This window comes from Eucyclogobius newberryi, unplaced genomic scaffold (genome assembly GCF_026437365.1).
Source record: "Eucyclogobius newberryi isolate DKJ021-1_F unplaced genomic scaffold, fEucNew1.0.hap1 SCAF_1, whole genome shotgun sequence".
NCBI lineage: Eukaryota > Metazoa > Chordata > Actinopteri > Gobiiformes > Gobiidae > Eucyclogobius > Eucyclogobius newberryi.
In genome coordinates, this window is record NW_027315723.1 from 34,720 (window position 1) to 52,001 (window position 17,282).

The 17,282-nt window shown below is 48.7% G+C and overlaps 1 protein-coding gene across 1 annotated transcript in view; it reads right to left on the reverse strand.

Annotated features, from left to right (window-relative positions):
• Positions 1-15,819, reverse strand: part of LOC140345085 (disintegrin and metalloproteinase domain-containing protein 17-like) — a 28,646-nt gene extending 12,827 nt beyond the window's left edge. The window contains exons 1-9 of the mRNA XM_072441989.1: positions 15,690-15,819; positions 14,823-14,952; positions 14,408-14,538; positions 13,335-13,423; positions 10,090-10,285; positions 8,928-9,052; positions 8,712-8,798; positions 7,807-7,917; positions 7,363-7,507 (exon numbers count right to left, since the gene is read on the reverse strand). Of these exons, the coding sequence (XP_072298090.1) occupies positions 7,363-7,507; positions 7,807-7,917; positions 8,712-8,798; positions 8,928-9,052; positions 10,090-10,285; positions 13,335-13,423; positions 14,408-14,538; positions 14,823-14,952; positions 15,690-15,765 (1,090 nt within the window). The 5' untranslated portion in view covers positions 15,766-15,819. The remainder of the gene's footprint in view (positions 1-7,362; positions 7,508-7,806; positions 7,918-8,711; positions 8,799-8,927; positions 9,053-10,089; positions 10,286-13,334; positions 13,424-14,407; positions 14,539-14,822; positions 14,953-15,689) is intronic.
• Positions 15,820-17,282: the final 1,463 nt, after the last annotated feature.

Here is a 17,282-nt window from a genome sequence, read left to right on the forward strand (position 1 = left end):
CTAAACCAGGTCTAAACCAGATCTAAAACAGGACTAAACCAGGTCTAAACCAGGACTAAACCAGGTCTAAACCAGGTCTAAACCAGGTCTTAACCAGGACTAAACCAGGACTAAACCAGGACTAAACCAGGTCTAAACCAGGTCTAAACCAGGTCTAAACCAGGACTAAACCAGGACTGAACCAGGTCTGAACCAGGTCTAAACCAGATCTAAAACAGGACTAAACCAGGTCTGAACCAGGACTAAACCAGGTCTAAACCAGGTCTAAACCAGGACTAAACCAGGTCTAAACCAGGTCTAAACCAGGACTAAACCAGGTCTAAACCAGGTCTAAACCAGGACTAAACCAGGACTAAACCAGGTCTAAACCAGATCTAAACCAGGACTAAACCAGGACTAAACCAGGTCTAAACCAGGACTAAACCAGGTCTAAACCAGGACTAAACCAGGACTAAACCAGGACTAAACCAGGTCTAAACCAGGTCTAAACCAGATCTAAACCAGGACTAAACCAGGACTAAACCAGGACTAAACCAGGTCTAAACCAGGACTAAACCAGGACTGAACCAGGTCTGAACCAGGTCTAAACCAGATCTAAAACAGGACTAAACCAGGTCTGAACCAGGACTAAACCAGGTCTAAACCAGGTCTAAACCAGGACTAAACCAGGTCTAAACCAGGTCTAAACCAGGACTAAACCAGGTCTAAACCAGGTCTAAACCAGGACTAAACCAGGACTAAACCAGGTCTAAACCAGATCTAAACCAGGACTAAACCAGGACTAAACCAGGTCTAAACCAGGACTAAACCAGGTCTAAACCAGGACTAAACCAGGACTAAACCAGGACCAAACCAGGTCTAAACCAGGTCTAAACCAGATCTAAACCAGGACTAAACCAGGACTAAACCAGGACTAAACCAGGTCTAAACCAGGACTAAACCAGGACTAAACCAGGACTAAACCAGGTCTAAACCAGGTCTAAACCAGATCTAAAACAGGACTAAACCAGATCTAAACCAGGACTAAACCAGGACTAAACCAGGACTAAACCAGGTCTAAACCAGGTCTAAACCAGGTCTAAACCAGGACTAAACCAGGTCTAAAACAGGACTAAAACAGGACTAAAACAGGACTAAGACAGTACTAAACCAGGTCTAAACCAGGACTAAACCAGGTCTAAACCAGGTCTAAACCAGGTCTTAACCAGGTCTAAAACAGGACTAAACCAGGACTAAACCAGGTCTAAACCAGGTCTAAACCAGGTCTAAACCAGGACTAAACCAGGTCTAAACCAGGTCTAAACCAGGTCTAAACCAGGACTAAACCAGGTCTAAACCAGGTCTAAACCAGGACTAAACCAGGTCTAAACCAGATCTAAACCAGATCTAAACCAGGACTAAACCAGGACTAAACCAGGACTAAACCAGGTCTAAACCAGGACTAAACCAGGACTAAACCAGGACTAAACCAGGTCTAAACCAGGTCTAAACCAGATCTAAACCAGGACTAAACCAGGACTAAATCAGGTCTAAACCAGGACTAAACCAGGACTAAACCAGGACTAAACCAGGTCTAAACCAGGTCTAAACCAGATCTAAAACAGGACTAAACCAGATCTAAACCAGGACTAAACCAGGACTAAACCAGGATTAAACCAGGACTAAACCAGGTCTAAACCAGGTCTAAACCAGGTCTAAACCAGGATTAAACCAGGATTAAACCAGGACTAAACCAGGACTAAACCAGGTCTAAACCAGGACTTAACCAGGTCTAAACCAGGACTAAACCAGGACTAAACCAGGACTAAACCAGGTCTAAACCAGGTCTAAACCAGGACTAAACCAGGACTAAACCAGGACTAAACCAGGTCTAAACCAGATCTAAACCAGGTCTTAACCAGGACTAAACCAGGACTAAACCAGGACTAAACCAGGTCTAAACCAGGTCTAAACCAGGTCTAAACCAGGACTAAACCAGGTCTAAACCAGGACTAAATCAGGATTAAACCAGGACTAAACCAGGTCTAAACCAGGTCTAAACCAGGTCTAAACCAGGACTAAACCAGGACTAAACCAGGTCTAAACCAGGACTAAACCAGGACTAAACCAGGTCTAAACCAGGACTAAACCAGGACTAAACCAGGACTAAACCAGGTCTAAACCAGGTCTAAACCAGGTATAAAACAGGACTAAACCAGGTCTAAACCAGGACTAAACCAGGACTAAACCAGGACTAAACCAGGATTAAACCAGGACTAAACCAGGTCTAAACCAGGTCTAAACCAGGACTAAACCAGGACTAAACCAGGTCTAAACCAGGTCTAAAACAGGACTAAACCAGGTCTAAACCAGGACTAAACCAGGACTAAACCAGGACTAAACCAGGATTAAATCAGGACTAAACCAGGTCTAAACCAGGACTAAACCAGGACTAAACCAGGACTAAACCAGGATTAAATCAGGACTAAAACAGGACTAAACCAGGTCTAAACCAGGACTAAACCAGGTCTAAACCAGGTCTAAACCAGGTCTAAACCAGGTCTTAACCAGGTCTAAAACAGGACTAAACCAGGACTAAACCAGGTCTAAACCAGGTCTAAACCAGGTCTAAACCAGGACTAAACCAGGTCTAAACCAGGTCTAAACCAGGACTAAACCAGGTCTAAACCAGGTCTAAACCAGGACTAAACCAGGACTAAACCAGGACTAAACCAGGTCTAAACCAGATCTAAACCAGGACTAAACCAGGACTAAACCAGGACTAAACCAGGTCTAAACCAGGACTAAACCAGGTCTAAACCAGGACTAAACCAGGACTAAACCAGGACTAAACCAGGTCTAAACCAGGTCTAAACCAGGTCTAAACCAGGACTAAACCAGGTCTAAACCAGGTCTAAACCAGGACTAAACCAGGTCTAAACCAGGTCTAAACCAGGACTAAACCAGGACTAAACCAGGACTAAACCAGGTCTAAACCAGATCTAAACCAGGACTAAACCAGGTCTAAACCAGGTCTAAACCAGATCTAAACCAGGACTAAACCAGGTCTAAACCAGGACTAAACCAGGACTAAACCAGGTATAAACCAGGTCTAAACCAGATCTAAAACAGGACTAAACCAGATCTAAACCAGGACTAAACCAGGACTAAACCAGGACTAAACCAGGACTAAACCAGGATTAAACCAGGACTAAACCAGGTCTAAACCAGGTCTAAACCAGGTCTAAACCAGGACTAAACCAGGACTAAACCAGGTCTAAACCAGGACTAAACCAGCACTAAACCAGGATTAAACCAGGACTAAACCAGGACTAAACCAGGTCTAAACCAGGACTAAACCAGGACTAAACCAGGATTAAACCAGGACTAAACCAGGACTAAACAAGGACTAAACCAGGTCTAAACCAGGACTAAACCAGGACTAAACCAGGTCTAAACCAGGTCTAAACCAGGACTAAACCAGGACTAAACCAGGTCTAAACCAGGACTAAACCAGGTCTAAACCAGGACTAAACTAGGTCTAAACCAGGTCTAAACCAGGTCTAAACCAGGTCTTAACCAGGACTAAACCAGGACTAAACCAGGACTAAACCAGGACTTAACCAGGTCTAAACCAGGTCTAAACCAGGACTAAACCAGGACTAAACCAGGACTAAACCAGGACTAAACCAGGTCTAAACCAGGTCTAAACCAGGACTAAACCAGGACTAAACCAGGTCTAAACCAGATCTAAACCAGGACTAAACCAGGACTAAACCAGGTCTAAACCAGGACTAAACCAGGTCTAAACCAGGACTAAACCAGGACTAAACCAGGACTAAACCAGGTCTAAACCAGGACTAAACCAGGACTAAACCAGGACTAAACCAGGTCTAAACCAGGTCTAAACCAGGTCTAAACCAGGACTAAACCAGGACTGAACCAGGTCTGAACCAGGTCTAAACCAGATCTAAAACAGGACTAAACCAGGTCTGAACCAGGACTAAACCAGGTCTAAACCAGGTCTAAACCAGGTCTAAACCAGGACTAAACCAGGTCTAAACCAGGTCTAAACCAGGACTAAACCAGGTCTAAACCAGGTCTAAACCAGGACTAAACCAGGACTAAACCAGGTCTAAACCAGATCTAAACCAGGACTAAACCAGGTCTAAACCAGGACTAAACCAGGACTAAACCAGGACTAAACCAGGTCTAAAACAGGACTAAACCAGATCTAAACCAGGACTAAACCAGGACTAAACCAGGACTAAACCAGGTCTAAACCAGGTCTAAACCAGGTCTAAACCAGGACTAAACCAGGTCTAAAACAGGACTAAAACAGGACTAAAACAGGACTAAAACAGTACTAAACCAGGTCTAAACCAGGACTAAACCAGGTCTAAACCAGGTCTAAACCAGGTCTTAACCAGGTCTAAAACAGGACTAAACCAGGACTACCCCAGGTCTAAACCAGGTCTAAACCAGGTCTAAACCAGGACTAAACCAGGTCTAAACCAGGTCTAAACCAGGTCTAAACCAGGTCTAAACCAGGACTAAACCAGGTCTAAACCAGGTCTAAACCAGGACTAAACCAGGTCTAAACCAGATCTAAACCAGATCTAAACCAGGACTAAACCAGGACTAAACCAGGTCTAAACCAGGACTAAACCAGGACTAAACCAGGACTAAACCAGGACTAAACCAGGTCTAAACCAGGTCTAAACCAGATCTAAACCAGGACTAAACCAGGACTAAATCAGGTCTAAACCAGGACTAAACCAGGACTAAACCAGGACTAAACCAGGTCTAAACCAGGTCTAAACCAGATCTAAAACAGGACTAAACCAGATCTAAACCAGGACTAAACCAGGACTAAACCAGGATTAAACCAGGACTAAACCAGGTCTAAACCAGGTCTAAACCAGGTCTAAACCAGGATTAAACCAGGATTAAACCAGGACTAAACCAGGACTAAACCAGGTCTAAACCAGGACTTAACCAGGTCTAAACCAGGACTAAACCAGGACTAAACCAGGACTAAACCAGGTCTAAACCAGGTCTAAACCAGGACTAAACCAGGACTAAACCAGGACTAAACCAGGTCTAAACCAGATCTAAACCAGGTCTTAACCAGGACTAAACCAGGACTAAACCAGGACTAAACCAGGTCTAAACCAGGTCTAAACCAGGTCTAAACCAGGACTAAACCAGGTCTAAACCAGGACTAAATCAGGATTAAACCAGGACTAAACCAGGTCTAAACCAGGTCTAAACCAGGACTAAACCAGGACTAAACCAGGTCTAAACCAGGACTAAACCAGGACTAAACCAGGTCTAAACCAGGACTAAACCAGGACTAAACCAGGACTAAACCAGGTCTAAACCAGGTCTAAACCAGGTATAAAACAGGACTAAACCAGGTCTAAACCAGGACTAAACCAGGACTAAACCAGGACTAAACCAGGATTAAACCAGGACTAAACCAGGTCTAAACCAGGTCTAAACCAGGACTAAACCAGGACTAAACCAGGTCTAAACCAGGTCTAAAACAGGACTAAACCAGGTCTAAACCAGGACTAAACCAGGACTAAACCAGGACTAAACCAGGATTAAACCAGGACTAAACCAGGTCTAAACCAGGTCTAAACCAGGACTAAACCAGGACTAAACCAGGTCTAAACCAGGTCTAAAACAGGACTAAACCAGGTCTAAACCAGGACTAAACCAGGACTAAACCAGGACTAAACCAGGATTAAATCAGGACTAAACCAGGTCTAAACCAGGACTAAACCAGGACTAAACCAGGACTAAACCAGGATTAAATCAGGACTAAAACAGGACTAAACCAGGTCTAAACCAGGACTAAACCAGGTCTAAACCAGGTCTAAACCAGGTCTAAACCAGGTCTTAACCAGGTCTAAAACAGGACTAAACCAGGACTAAACCAGGTCTAAACCAGGTCTAAACCAGGTCTAAACCAGGACTAAACCAGGTCTAAACCAGGTCTAAACCAGGACTAAACCAGGTCTAAACCAGGTCTAAACCAGGACTAAACCAGGACTAAACCAGGACTAAACCAGGTCTAAACCAGATCTAAACCAGGACTAAACCAGGACTAAACCAGGACTAAACCAGGTCTAAACCAGGACTAAACCAGGTCTAAACCAGGACTAAACCAGGACTAAACCAGGACTAAACCAGGTCTAAACCAGGTCTAAACCAGATCTAAACCAGGACTAAACCAGGTCTAAACCAGGACTAAACCAGGACTAAACCAGGTATAAACCAGGTCTAAACCAGATCTAAAACAGGACTAAACCAGATCTAAACCAGGACTAAACCAGGACTAAACCAGGACTAAACCAGGATTAAACCAGGACTAAACCAGGTCTAAACCAGGTCTAAACCAGGTCTAAACCAGGACTAAACCAGGACTAAACCAGGTCTAAACCAGGACTAAACCAGGACTAAACCAGGATTAAACCAGGACTAAACCAGGACTAAACCAGGTCTAAACCAGGACTAAACCAGGACTAAACCAGGATTAAACCAGGACTAAACCAGGACTAAACAAGGACTAAACCAGGTCTAAACCAGGACTAAACCAGGACTAAACCAGGTCTAAACCAGGTCTAAACCAGGACTAAACCAGGACTAAACCAGGACTAAACCAGGTCTAAACCAGGACTAAACCAGGTCTAAACCAGGACTAAACTAGGTCTAAACCAGGTCTAAACCAGGTCTAAACCAGGTCTTAACCAGGACTAAACCAGGACTAAACCAGGACTAAACCAGGACTTAACCAGGTCTAAACCAGGTCTAAACCAGGACTAAACCAGGACTAAACCAGGACTAAACCAGGACTAAACCAGGTCTAAACCAGGACTAAACCAGGTCTAAACCAGGTCTAAACCAGATCTAAAACAGGACTAAACCAGGTCTAAACCAGGACTAAACCAGGACTAAACCAGGACTAAACCAGGACTAAATCAGGATTAAACCAGGACTAAACCAGGACTAAACCAGGACTAAACCAGGTCTAAACCAGATCTAAAACAGGACTAAACCAGGTCTAAACCAGGACTAAACCAGGACTAAACCAGGACTAAACCAGGACTAAACCAGGACTAAATCAGGATTAAACCAGGACTAAACCAGGACTAAACCAGGTCTAAACCAGGTCTAAACCAGGACTAAACCAGGTCCAAACCAGGACTAAACCAGGACTAAACCAGGACACACCAGGTCTAAACCAGGTCTAAACCAGGACTAAACCAGGACTAAACCAGGACTAAATCAGGATTAAACCAGGACTAAACCAGGATTAAATCAGGACTAAACCAGGTCTAAACCAGGACTAAACCAGGACTAAAGCCGGCTCACGTTTGGAGCAGAGTCCTCCTGGGACGTCTGGTTTGGACGGGGCGACATAGGCCAGTCCGAGCGTTCCTTCATCAAAGTCCTGGTACGTGAAGAGATGAGCGAGACAAACGTTTGACGCATTCTCTGCGATGTCCAACGAGAACTGCTGCAGAGACACAGAGAGGACACTGTCAGAGGACACAGAGAGGACACAGTCAGAGGACACAGTCAGAGGACACAGAGGACACAGTCAGAGGACACAGAGGACACAGTCAGAGGACACAGTCAGAGGACACAGTCAGAGGACACAGTCAGAGGACACAGTCAGAGGACACAGAGAGGACATGGTCAGAGGACACAGAGAGGACACAGTCAGAGTACACAGAGAGTACACAGAGAGTACACAGTCAGAGGACAGAGAGAGGACGCAGTACTAGTCCTTTAAGGGTGGGACAGGCGCAATACCTCCAGCAGCCTCTTGACGTCCCACACGTCTCTGTCCCGCACTGGGCTGCCCTTCATGTTAAAGTGACTCTGTCCTGGAGACACGGGGGTGGGACTCTTCTCTATGATGATCTAGAACACCACATCAGATCAGGTGAAGAACGTTAACACACGTGTGACGCTGCTCAGCCTCCAGCACCAATCACAAAACCCCTCCCAAACGTGAGGGGCCCTCAGGAACCCCGTGGCACTTGTGTGAGATGAGGGTGCGGCACGTGTGCGAGATGAGGGCGCGGCACGTGTGCGAGATGAGGGCGCGGCACGTGTGCGAGATCAGGGCGCGGCACGTGTGTGAGATCAGGGCGCGGCACGTGTGCGTGATCAGGGCGCGGCACGTGTGCGAGATCAGGGCGCGGCACGTGTGCGAGATCAGGGCGCGGCACGTGTGTGAGATCAGGGCGCGGCACGTGTGCGAGATCAGGGCGCGGCACGTGTGTGAGATCAGGGCGCGGCACGTGTGCGTGATCAGGGCGCGGCACGTGTGTGAGATGAGGGCGTGGTACGTGTGCGAAATGAGGGCGTGGCAAGTGTGTGAAAAGAGGGCGTGGCACGTGTGTGAAAAGAGGGCGCGGCACGTGTGGAAGAAGAGGGCGCGGCACGTGTGGAAGAAGAGGGCGCGGCACGTGTGGAAGAAGAGGGCGCGGCACTTGTGTGAAAAGAGGGCGCGGCACGTGTGGGAGAAGAGGGCGCGGCACGTGTGGAAGAAGAGGGCGCGGCACGTGTGGAAGAAGAGGGCGCGGCACGTGTGGAAGAAGAGGGCGCGGCACGTGTGGAAGAAGAGGGCGCGGAACGTGTGTGAGATGAGGGCGTGGCACGTGTGTGAAAAGAGGGCGTTGCCTGTGTGTGAAAAGAGGGCGTGGCTTAACCTGCTGGATCTGAACTCCGTATCCACTGAACTCTTTGTCCCACGACGTGTTTCTGTAAATGTCGTCCACTCGATCGATCAACTCGATCTGCAACAAACGACACGCCTTTAAATCCAGCCAGATGCCCTCCCTCCCCCTCCCCCTCCCTCCCGTGTGTCAAATGCCCTCCCGTGTGTCAGATGCCCTCCCGTGTGTCAGATGCCCTCCCTCCCGTACCAGGTAGTTTAAGGTGCTGCTCTCTTCTCCTCGTCCCATGTCTTTGAAGAACCTGTGGTCAGCCACGAGCAGCAGTGGACACGTGTTCCTGCTGTGGTCATGAGTCTGACGCTTCACTCTCCACTCTGAAAACACAACGTCATAAAGAAGAAGACACAAGGCAAAGACGAGGATCAGAGGAGAAGAAACACCTCCTCCCCTTGTTCTACAGTCACTTATGGTGTGCCTCAGGGGTCAAGACTGGGTCCAGTTCTGTTTCCTCTTTTAGTGCTGCCGTTAGGTCACATTAAGGACAGGGGGGGCTCTAAGGACAGGGGGGGCTCTAAGGACAGGGGGAGGCTCTAAGGACAGGGGGCGCTCTGAGGACAGGGGGCGCTCTAAGGACAGGGGGCGCTCTAAGGACAGGGGGAGGCTCTAAGGACAGGGGGAGGCTCTAAGTACAGGGGGCGCTCTAAGGATAGGGGGCGCTCTACGGATAGGGGGAGGCTCTAAGGACAGGGGGAGGCCCTAAGGACAGGGGGAGGCTCTAAGGACAGGGGGAGGCTCTAAGGACAGGGGGAGGTTCTAAGGACAGGGGGAGGCTCTAAGGACAAGGGGAGGCTCTAAGTACAGGGGGAGCTCTAAGGATAGGGGGAGGCTCTAAGGACAGGGGGAGGCTCTAAGGATAGGGGGAGCTCTAAGGATAGGGGGAGGCCCTAAGGACAGGGGGAGGCCCTAAGGACAGGGGGAGGCTCTAAGGACAGGGGGAGGCTCTAAGGACAAGGGGAGGCTCTAAGTACAGGGGGAGCTCTAAGGATAGGGGGAGGCTCTAAGGACAGGGGGAGGCTCTAAGGATAGGGGGAGCTCTAAGGATAGGGGGAGGCCCTAAGGACAGGGGGAGGCCCTAAGGACAGGGGGAGGCCCTAAGGACAGGGGGAGGCTCTAAGGACAGGGGGCGCTCTGAGGACAGGGGGCGCTCTGAGGATAGGGCGCACTCTGAGGACAGGGGGAGGCTCTAAGGACAAGGGGAGGCTCTAAGGACAGGGGGAGGCTCTAAGGACAGGGGGAGGCTCTAAGGACAGGGGGCTCTCACCTTGGAGGAAACCGCTGTCGTGATTTTGGCCGTTACATGAAGTGAAACTGAGCAGAGGAAACCGACAGGCGCAGTGACAGGAGCACTCACCTGGCTCGTGTCCCGGCTCAGGGTCAGAGGTCATGTTCAGCCCCTGCCTCAGGTCGTCAGGCAGCAGCAGTGAGGGGTCAGAGGTCATGTACCCACAGACCGACGGCTGCTGCACTCGGCTCAGGTTCTTTATGTGGTCAGAGCGATAAACCAGCAGACGACCATCAGGGGGCGCCGTGCTGAACCTCCACAGCGGCTTCAACACAAACACACACTTCAGACGACCACCAGGGGGCGCCGTGCTGAACCTCCACAGCGGCTTCAACACAAACACACACTTCAGACGACCACCAGGGGGCGCCGTGCTGAACCTCCACAGGCTTCAACACAAACACACACTTCAGACGACCACCAGGGGGCGCCGTGCTGAACCTCCACAGCAGCTTCAACACAAACACACACTTCAGACGACCACCAGGGGGCGCCGTGCTGAACCTCCACAGGCTTCAACACAAACACACACTTCAGACGACCACCAGGGGGCGCCGTGCTGAACCGCCACAGGCTTCAACACAAACACACACTTCAGACGACCACCAGGGGGCGCCGTGCTGAACCTCCACAGGCTTCAACACAAACACACACTTCAGACGACCACCAGGGGGCGCCGTGCTGAACCGCCACAGGCTTCAACACAAACAAACACTTCAGATGACCACCAGTTTGTTTCTTTAACTCTTTCTCTTCTTTTGTCCCGCTCAGACTCTTCTGTCTTTGATCGAGTGCTTTGTGTCTTTAAAGGTTGAATGGACGATTTTTTTGGCATAATCTGAGTCTTATTTCCTCGTGGCGTGGACGGCCGATTAGTCCTGCCACGTATCAATCATACAACGCATCTATCGCTCACCTTCATCCGCGTGTGGCTCGTCCCACGTTTCCGCGTGTCTAAGCGCATTGATCTATCATAATAGACAGGGGGAGTGGCATGTGCACGGGGGAGTGGCATGAGCACGGGGGAGTGGCATGAGCACGGGGGAGTGGCATGTGCAGCATGTGCACGGGGGAGTGGCATGTGCACGGGGGAGTGGCATGAGCACGGGGGAGTGGCATGAGCACGGGGGAGTGGCATGTGCAGCATGTGCACGGGGGAGTGGCATGAGCACGGGGGAGTGGCATGAGCACGGGGGAGTGGCATGTGCAGCATGTGCACGGGGGAGTGGCATGTGCACGGGGGAGTGGCATGAGCACGGGGGAGTGGCATGTGCACGGGGGAGTGGCATGAGCACGGGGGAGTGGCATGAGCACGGGGGAGTGGCATGTGCAGCATGTGCACGGGGGAGTGGCATGTGCACGGGGGAGTGGCATGTGCAGCATGTGCACGGGGGAGTGGCATGTGCACGGGGGAGTGGCATGTGCACGGGGGAGTGGCATGTGCACGGGGGAGTGGCATGTGCAGCATGTGCACGGGGGAGTGGCATGTGCACGGGGGAGTGGCATGTGCACGGGGGAGTGGCATGTGCACGGGGGAGTGGCATGTGCACGGGGGAGTGGCATGTGCACGGGGGAGTGGAATCGCCGAAAAATCGTCCATTGCGCCTTTAAGATGAAGCTGCACGACGCTCTGTGATACGCCCCCTGGAGGACGCTCTGTGACACGCCCCCTGGAGAACGCTCTGTGACACGCCCCCTGGAGGACGCTCTGTGACACGCCCCCTGGAGGACGCTCTGTGACACGCCCCCTGGAGGACGCTCTGTGACACGCCCCCTGGAGGACGCTCTGTGGTCCTGAACTCCAGTGTCTGACGAGCATTCACGTGTCATCAGTCTCTCAAAGAGGAGAGAGAGACAGGGACAATGTGAGGCTGATGTCCCATTACGTCACAAAGGCGCCGGTCCAGCTGGCGCCGGTCCAGCTGGCAGCCCGGTGTAAACGCTCCGCTCTTTTCTCACACTTTTTTCACACTTATTGTGCTTTCTCATTTGTATTTTGTAAAAAAAATTCTACTTTACTTGTACAATAGGGACACGTGCTGGAATCGCTTTAATTTAACTTGTTTTTGACTTTGTTCGGCTGGATTATTGAGTGTTTTCGTCGTGATGTGCGCTAGCTCTGAGCTAGCCCCCGGCCCCCCCGCCGTCCTAACGTACAGTATGCCGCCGGTACACGTTTATATAAAAGAGGAACTTTATGAATGATCGGGACACGCACTGGAATCGCTTTAATTCAACTTGTTTTGACTTTGTTCGGCTGGATTGAGTGTTTTCGTGTCATCGCGATGTGCCCTGGCTCCGAGCCCCCCCCCGGCCCCCCTGCGCCCCCCCCGGCCGGCGCCATACCGCGTTTACACAAAGGAGGAACTCATTATCCCGGCGGACATCCTAAGATTTTTATAAGAGATCTTCTACTGAGAGTGTTTTTCAAACTTCCTATAAGTTATTTGTTCTTTTCTTCTGTATCTATCTCTGGATCTACCTGCGTTGCATCAATGGAATTTCCCCATGTGGGACAATAAAGGAATATCTTATCTTATCTTATTACAGAGCTGATAGCCGGTGGGCGGGGCTTGATTCGAGAACGACTCTTGGATGAATCCAGATGAAACAACTCTTTTTCCACATTGGCCCCTCCCAGAGGAATGAGGGACACGCCCACATCAGCAGAGACAGTCATGTCGCCCCCTGGTGGAGCAGACACGCCCCCTGGTGGAGCAGACACGCCCCCTGGTGGAGCAGACACGCCCCCTGGTGGAGCAGACACGCCCCCTGGTGGAGCAGTTCATATTTGCATCTGTAACAGGATCGTTTAGAACAGAATGTCTCTTAAACAATGTTCATTTTGGTTTAACATTTGATCATTTGATTGGTCGAATAAGAAGTTTATGATGAAGAACGTGACATTAGGTTCATAACAATGATTAAATATAAGAATTACAGACAATTAAACCAAAGACAAGATAATGACAAAAACATGAAAACACTGAATCTAAAACTCTCTCTAGTCCCTTATTGACGAGGGGCCCTTCGTGACGAGGGGCCCTTCGTGACGAGGGGCCCTTCGTGACGAGGGGCCCTTTGTGACGAGGGGCACTTCGTGACGAGGGGCCCTTCATGACCAGGGGCACTTCATGACCAGGGGCCCTTCATGACGAGGGGCCCTTCATGACGAGGGGCCCTTCGTGACGAGGGGCCCTTCGTGACGAGGGGCCCTTTGTGACGAGGGGCACTTCGTGACGAGGGGCCCTTCATGACCAGGGGCACTTCATGACGAGGGGCCCTTCATGACGAGGGCCTGTCCTGGACTTTACCTCGACGTTGAACTCTCCGTCGTGAGTCACGATACGAGCTGAAAACTCTGTTTCATCGATGAGCGCCTGAACTCTGGAGTGTTCTTCACCTGCAAGAGATAAACCAGGACTAAACAGGACTAAAACGGGACTAAAACAGGACTAAAGCAGGTCTAAACAGGACTAAACAGGACTAAAGCAGGTCTAAAGCAGGTCTAAACAGGACTAAACAGGACTAAAGCAGGACTAAACAGGACTAAACAGGACTAAAGCAGGTCTAAAGCAGGTCTAAACAGGACTAAACAGGACTAAAGCAGGACTAAACAGGACTAAACAGGACTAAAGCAGGTCTAAACAGGACTAAACAGGACTAAACAGGACTAAAGCAGGTCTAAACAGGACTAAACAGGACTAAACAGGTCTAAACAGGTCTAAACAGGACTAAACAGGACTAAACAGGACTAAAGCAGGACTAAACAGGACTAAACCAGGGCTAAACAGGACTAAACAGGACTAAAGCAGGCCTAAACAGGACTAAACAGGACTAAACAGGACTAAACAGGTCTAAACAGGTCTAAACAGGACTAAACAGGACTAAAGCAGGTCTAAACAGGACTAAACAGGACTAAACAGGACTAAACCAGGACTAAACAGGACTAAAGCAGGTCTAAACAGGACTAAACAGGACTAAAGCAGGTCTAAACAGGACTAAACAGGACTAAAGCAGGACTAAACAGGACTAAACAGGTCTAAACAGGTCTAAACAGGACTAAAGCAGGTCTAAACAGGACTAAACAGGACTAAAGCAGGACTAAACAGGACTAAAGCAGGTCTAAACAGGTCTAAACAGGACTAAACTGGACTAAACAGGACTAAAGCAGGTCTAAACAGGACTAAACAGGACTAAACCAGGACTAAAGCAGGTCTAAAGCAGGTCTAAACAGGACTAAACAGGACTAAACAGGACTAAAGCAGGTCTAAACAGGACTAAACAGGACTAAAGCAGGTCTAAAGCAGGTCTAAACAGGACTAAACAGGACTAAACAGGACTAAATAGGACTAAACAGGACTAAACAGGACTAAACAGGACTGACCGATGACATGTCCAGTGTAGTAGTTGTTGCGGTTCACTGGAAACTCGTGCTCAATTCCTCCATCGACAACAACGGCCTTGAATCCTTCTGAGAACAGCTCCTCATTGGTCCTCAAATAAAGCCGGAAGTGTCTGAACGGCCAATCACAGAGCAGCGTCAGTGTAAGAGTAGTTTGTCTCACCTGTGGAGGGCGTGTGTTTCAGGTGCAGTGTTTCAGGTGCAGTTCCGTGCCTCACCTGTGGAGGGCGTGTGTTTCAGGTGCAGTGTTTCAGGTGCAGTTCCGTGCCTCACCTGTGGAGGGCGTGTGTTTCAGGTGCAGTGTTTCAGGTGCAGTGTTTCAGGTGCAGTTCCGTGCCTCACCTGTGGAGGGCGTGTGTTTCAGGTGCAGCGTTTCAGGTGCAGTTCCGTGCCTCACCTGTGGAGGGCGCTGAAGCTCAGCAGCTTGTGGCTCTGAGGCTCCAGGTCTCGGCGTTGGACCGAGTGAGTCTGAAGTTCAGACCAAGTCAAGACCTCGAAGTCCTCGAGCATCGAGTTCAGAAGAAGATCTAGAACCAGCACCAAGAGTGTCAGATGCCCTCCCATAAAACCAGGACTAAACCAGGACTAAACCAGGTCTGAACCAGGTCTGAACCAGGTCTAAACCAGGTCTAAACCAGGTCTAAACCAGGCCTGAACCAGGTCTAAACCAGGTCTAAACCAGGACTGAACCAGGTCTAAACCAGGTCTAAACCAGGACTAAACCAGGTCTAAACCAGGACTGAACCAGGTCTAAACCAGGTTTAAACCAGGACTAAACCAGGACTAAACCAGGACTAAACCAGGTCTAAACCAGGACTGAACCAGGACTGAACCAGGACTAAACCAGGACTAAACCAGGTCTAAACCAGGACTAAACCAGGACTAAACCAGGACTAAACCAGGTCTAAACCAGGACTGAACCAGGACTAAACCAGGACTAAACCAGGTCTAAACCAGGACTAAACCAGGACTAAACCAGGTCTAAACCAGGTCTAAACCAGGTACAAACCAGGTACAAACCAAGTACAAACCAGGAACAAACCAGGACTAAACCAGGACTAAACCAGGTCTAAACCAGCTCTAAACCAGGACTAAACCAGGACTAAACCAGGTCTAAACCAGGTACAAACCAGGTACAAACCAAGTACAAACCAGGAACAAACCAGGACTAAACCAGGTCTAAACCAGGTCTAAACCAGGAATAAACCAGGTCTAAACCAGGACTGAACCGGGTCTAAACCAGGACTAAAGTACATAAACTCACCGTGTTGTTTCGGAGGAGAAACTGCAGCTGTCGCAGAACAAATCCAGACAAACGCGCAAAAACCGGACAAAAACATCACAAATTCGGAGTTTGACACGAGATCCAGAGAAAAATGTTGAATTTAAGTCATGTTTATGAAAGTCAAAGTGTTCGAGTTTGTCCGGAGAAGGAAGAGAAACACGAGCCAAATGAAGAAAGTTGGAGAGAAAAAAGCGCGACACGGAGAGGAAACTACGGCAAAATAAAAGAACCTTCTGGACCTGTTCATTGCAGGATACTACAGGATACTACAGATACTACAGGATAATGCAGGATACTACAGGATAATGCAGGATACTAAAGGATAATGCAGGATACTACAGGATACTACAGATACTACAGGATACTACAGGATACTACAGGATAATGCAGGATACTAAAGGATAATGCAGGATACTACAGGATAATGCAGGATACTAAAGGATAATGCAGGATACTACAGGATACTACAGGATACTACAAGATACTACAGGATACTGCAGGATACTGCAGGGTACTACAGGATACTACAGGATAATGCAGGATACTACAGGATACTACAGGATAATGCAGGGTACTACAGGATACTACAGATACTGCAGATACTACAGATACTACAGGATACTGCAGGATACTACAGGATAATGCAGGATACTACAGGATACTACAGGATACTACAGGATACTACAAGATACTACAGGATACTACAGGATACTACAGGATACTACAGGATACTACAGGATACTACAGGATAATGCAGGATACTACAGGATAATGCAGGATACTAAAGGATAATGCAGGATACTACAGGATAATGCAGGATACTACAGGATAATGCAGGATACTACAGGATACTACAGGATACTACAGGATACTACAAGATACTACAGGATACTGCAGGATACTGCAGGGTACTACAGGATACTACAGGATAATGCAGGATACTACAGGATACTACAGGATAATGCAGGATACTACAGGATACTACAGGATAATGCAGGGTACTACAGGATACTACAGATACTGCAGATACTACAGATACTACAGGATACTGCAGATACTACAGATACTACAGGATACTACAGGATACTACAGGATAATGCAGGATACTACAGGATACTGCAGGATACTACAGGATAATGCAGGATACTACAGGATACTACAGGATACTACAGGATACTACAAGATACTACAGGATACTACAGGATAATGCAGGATACTACAGGATAATGCAGGATACTACAGGATACTGCAGGATACTACAGGATAATGCAGGATACTACAGGATACTACAAGATACTACAGGATACTGCAGGATACTACAGGATAATGCAGGATACTACAGGATAATGCAGGATACTACAGGATAATGCAGGATACTACAGGATAATGCAGGATACTACAGGATAATGCAGGATACTACAGGATAATGCAGGATACTACAGGATAATGCAAGATACTACAGGATACTGCAGGATACTACAGGATACTTCAGGATACTACAGATACTACAGGATACTACAGGACACTACAGATACTACAGGATACTACAGATACTGCAGGATACTACAGGAT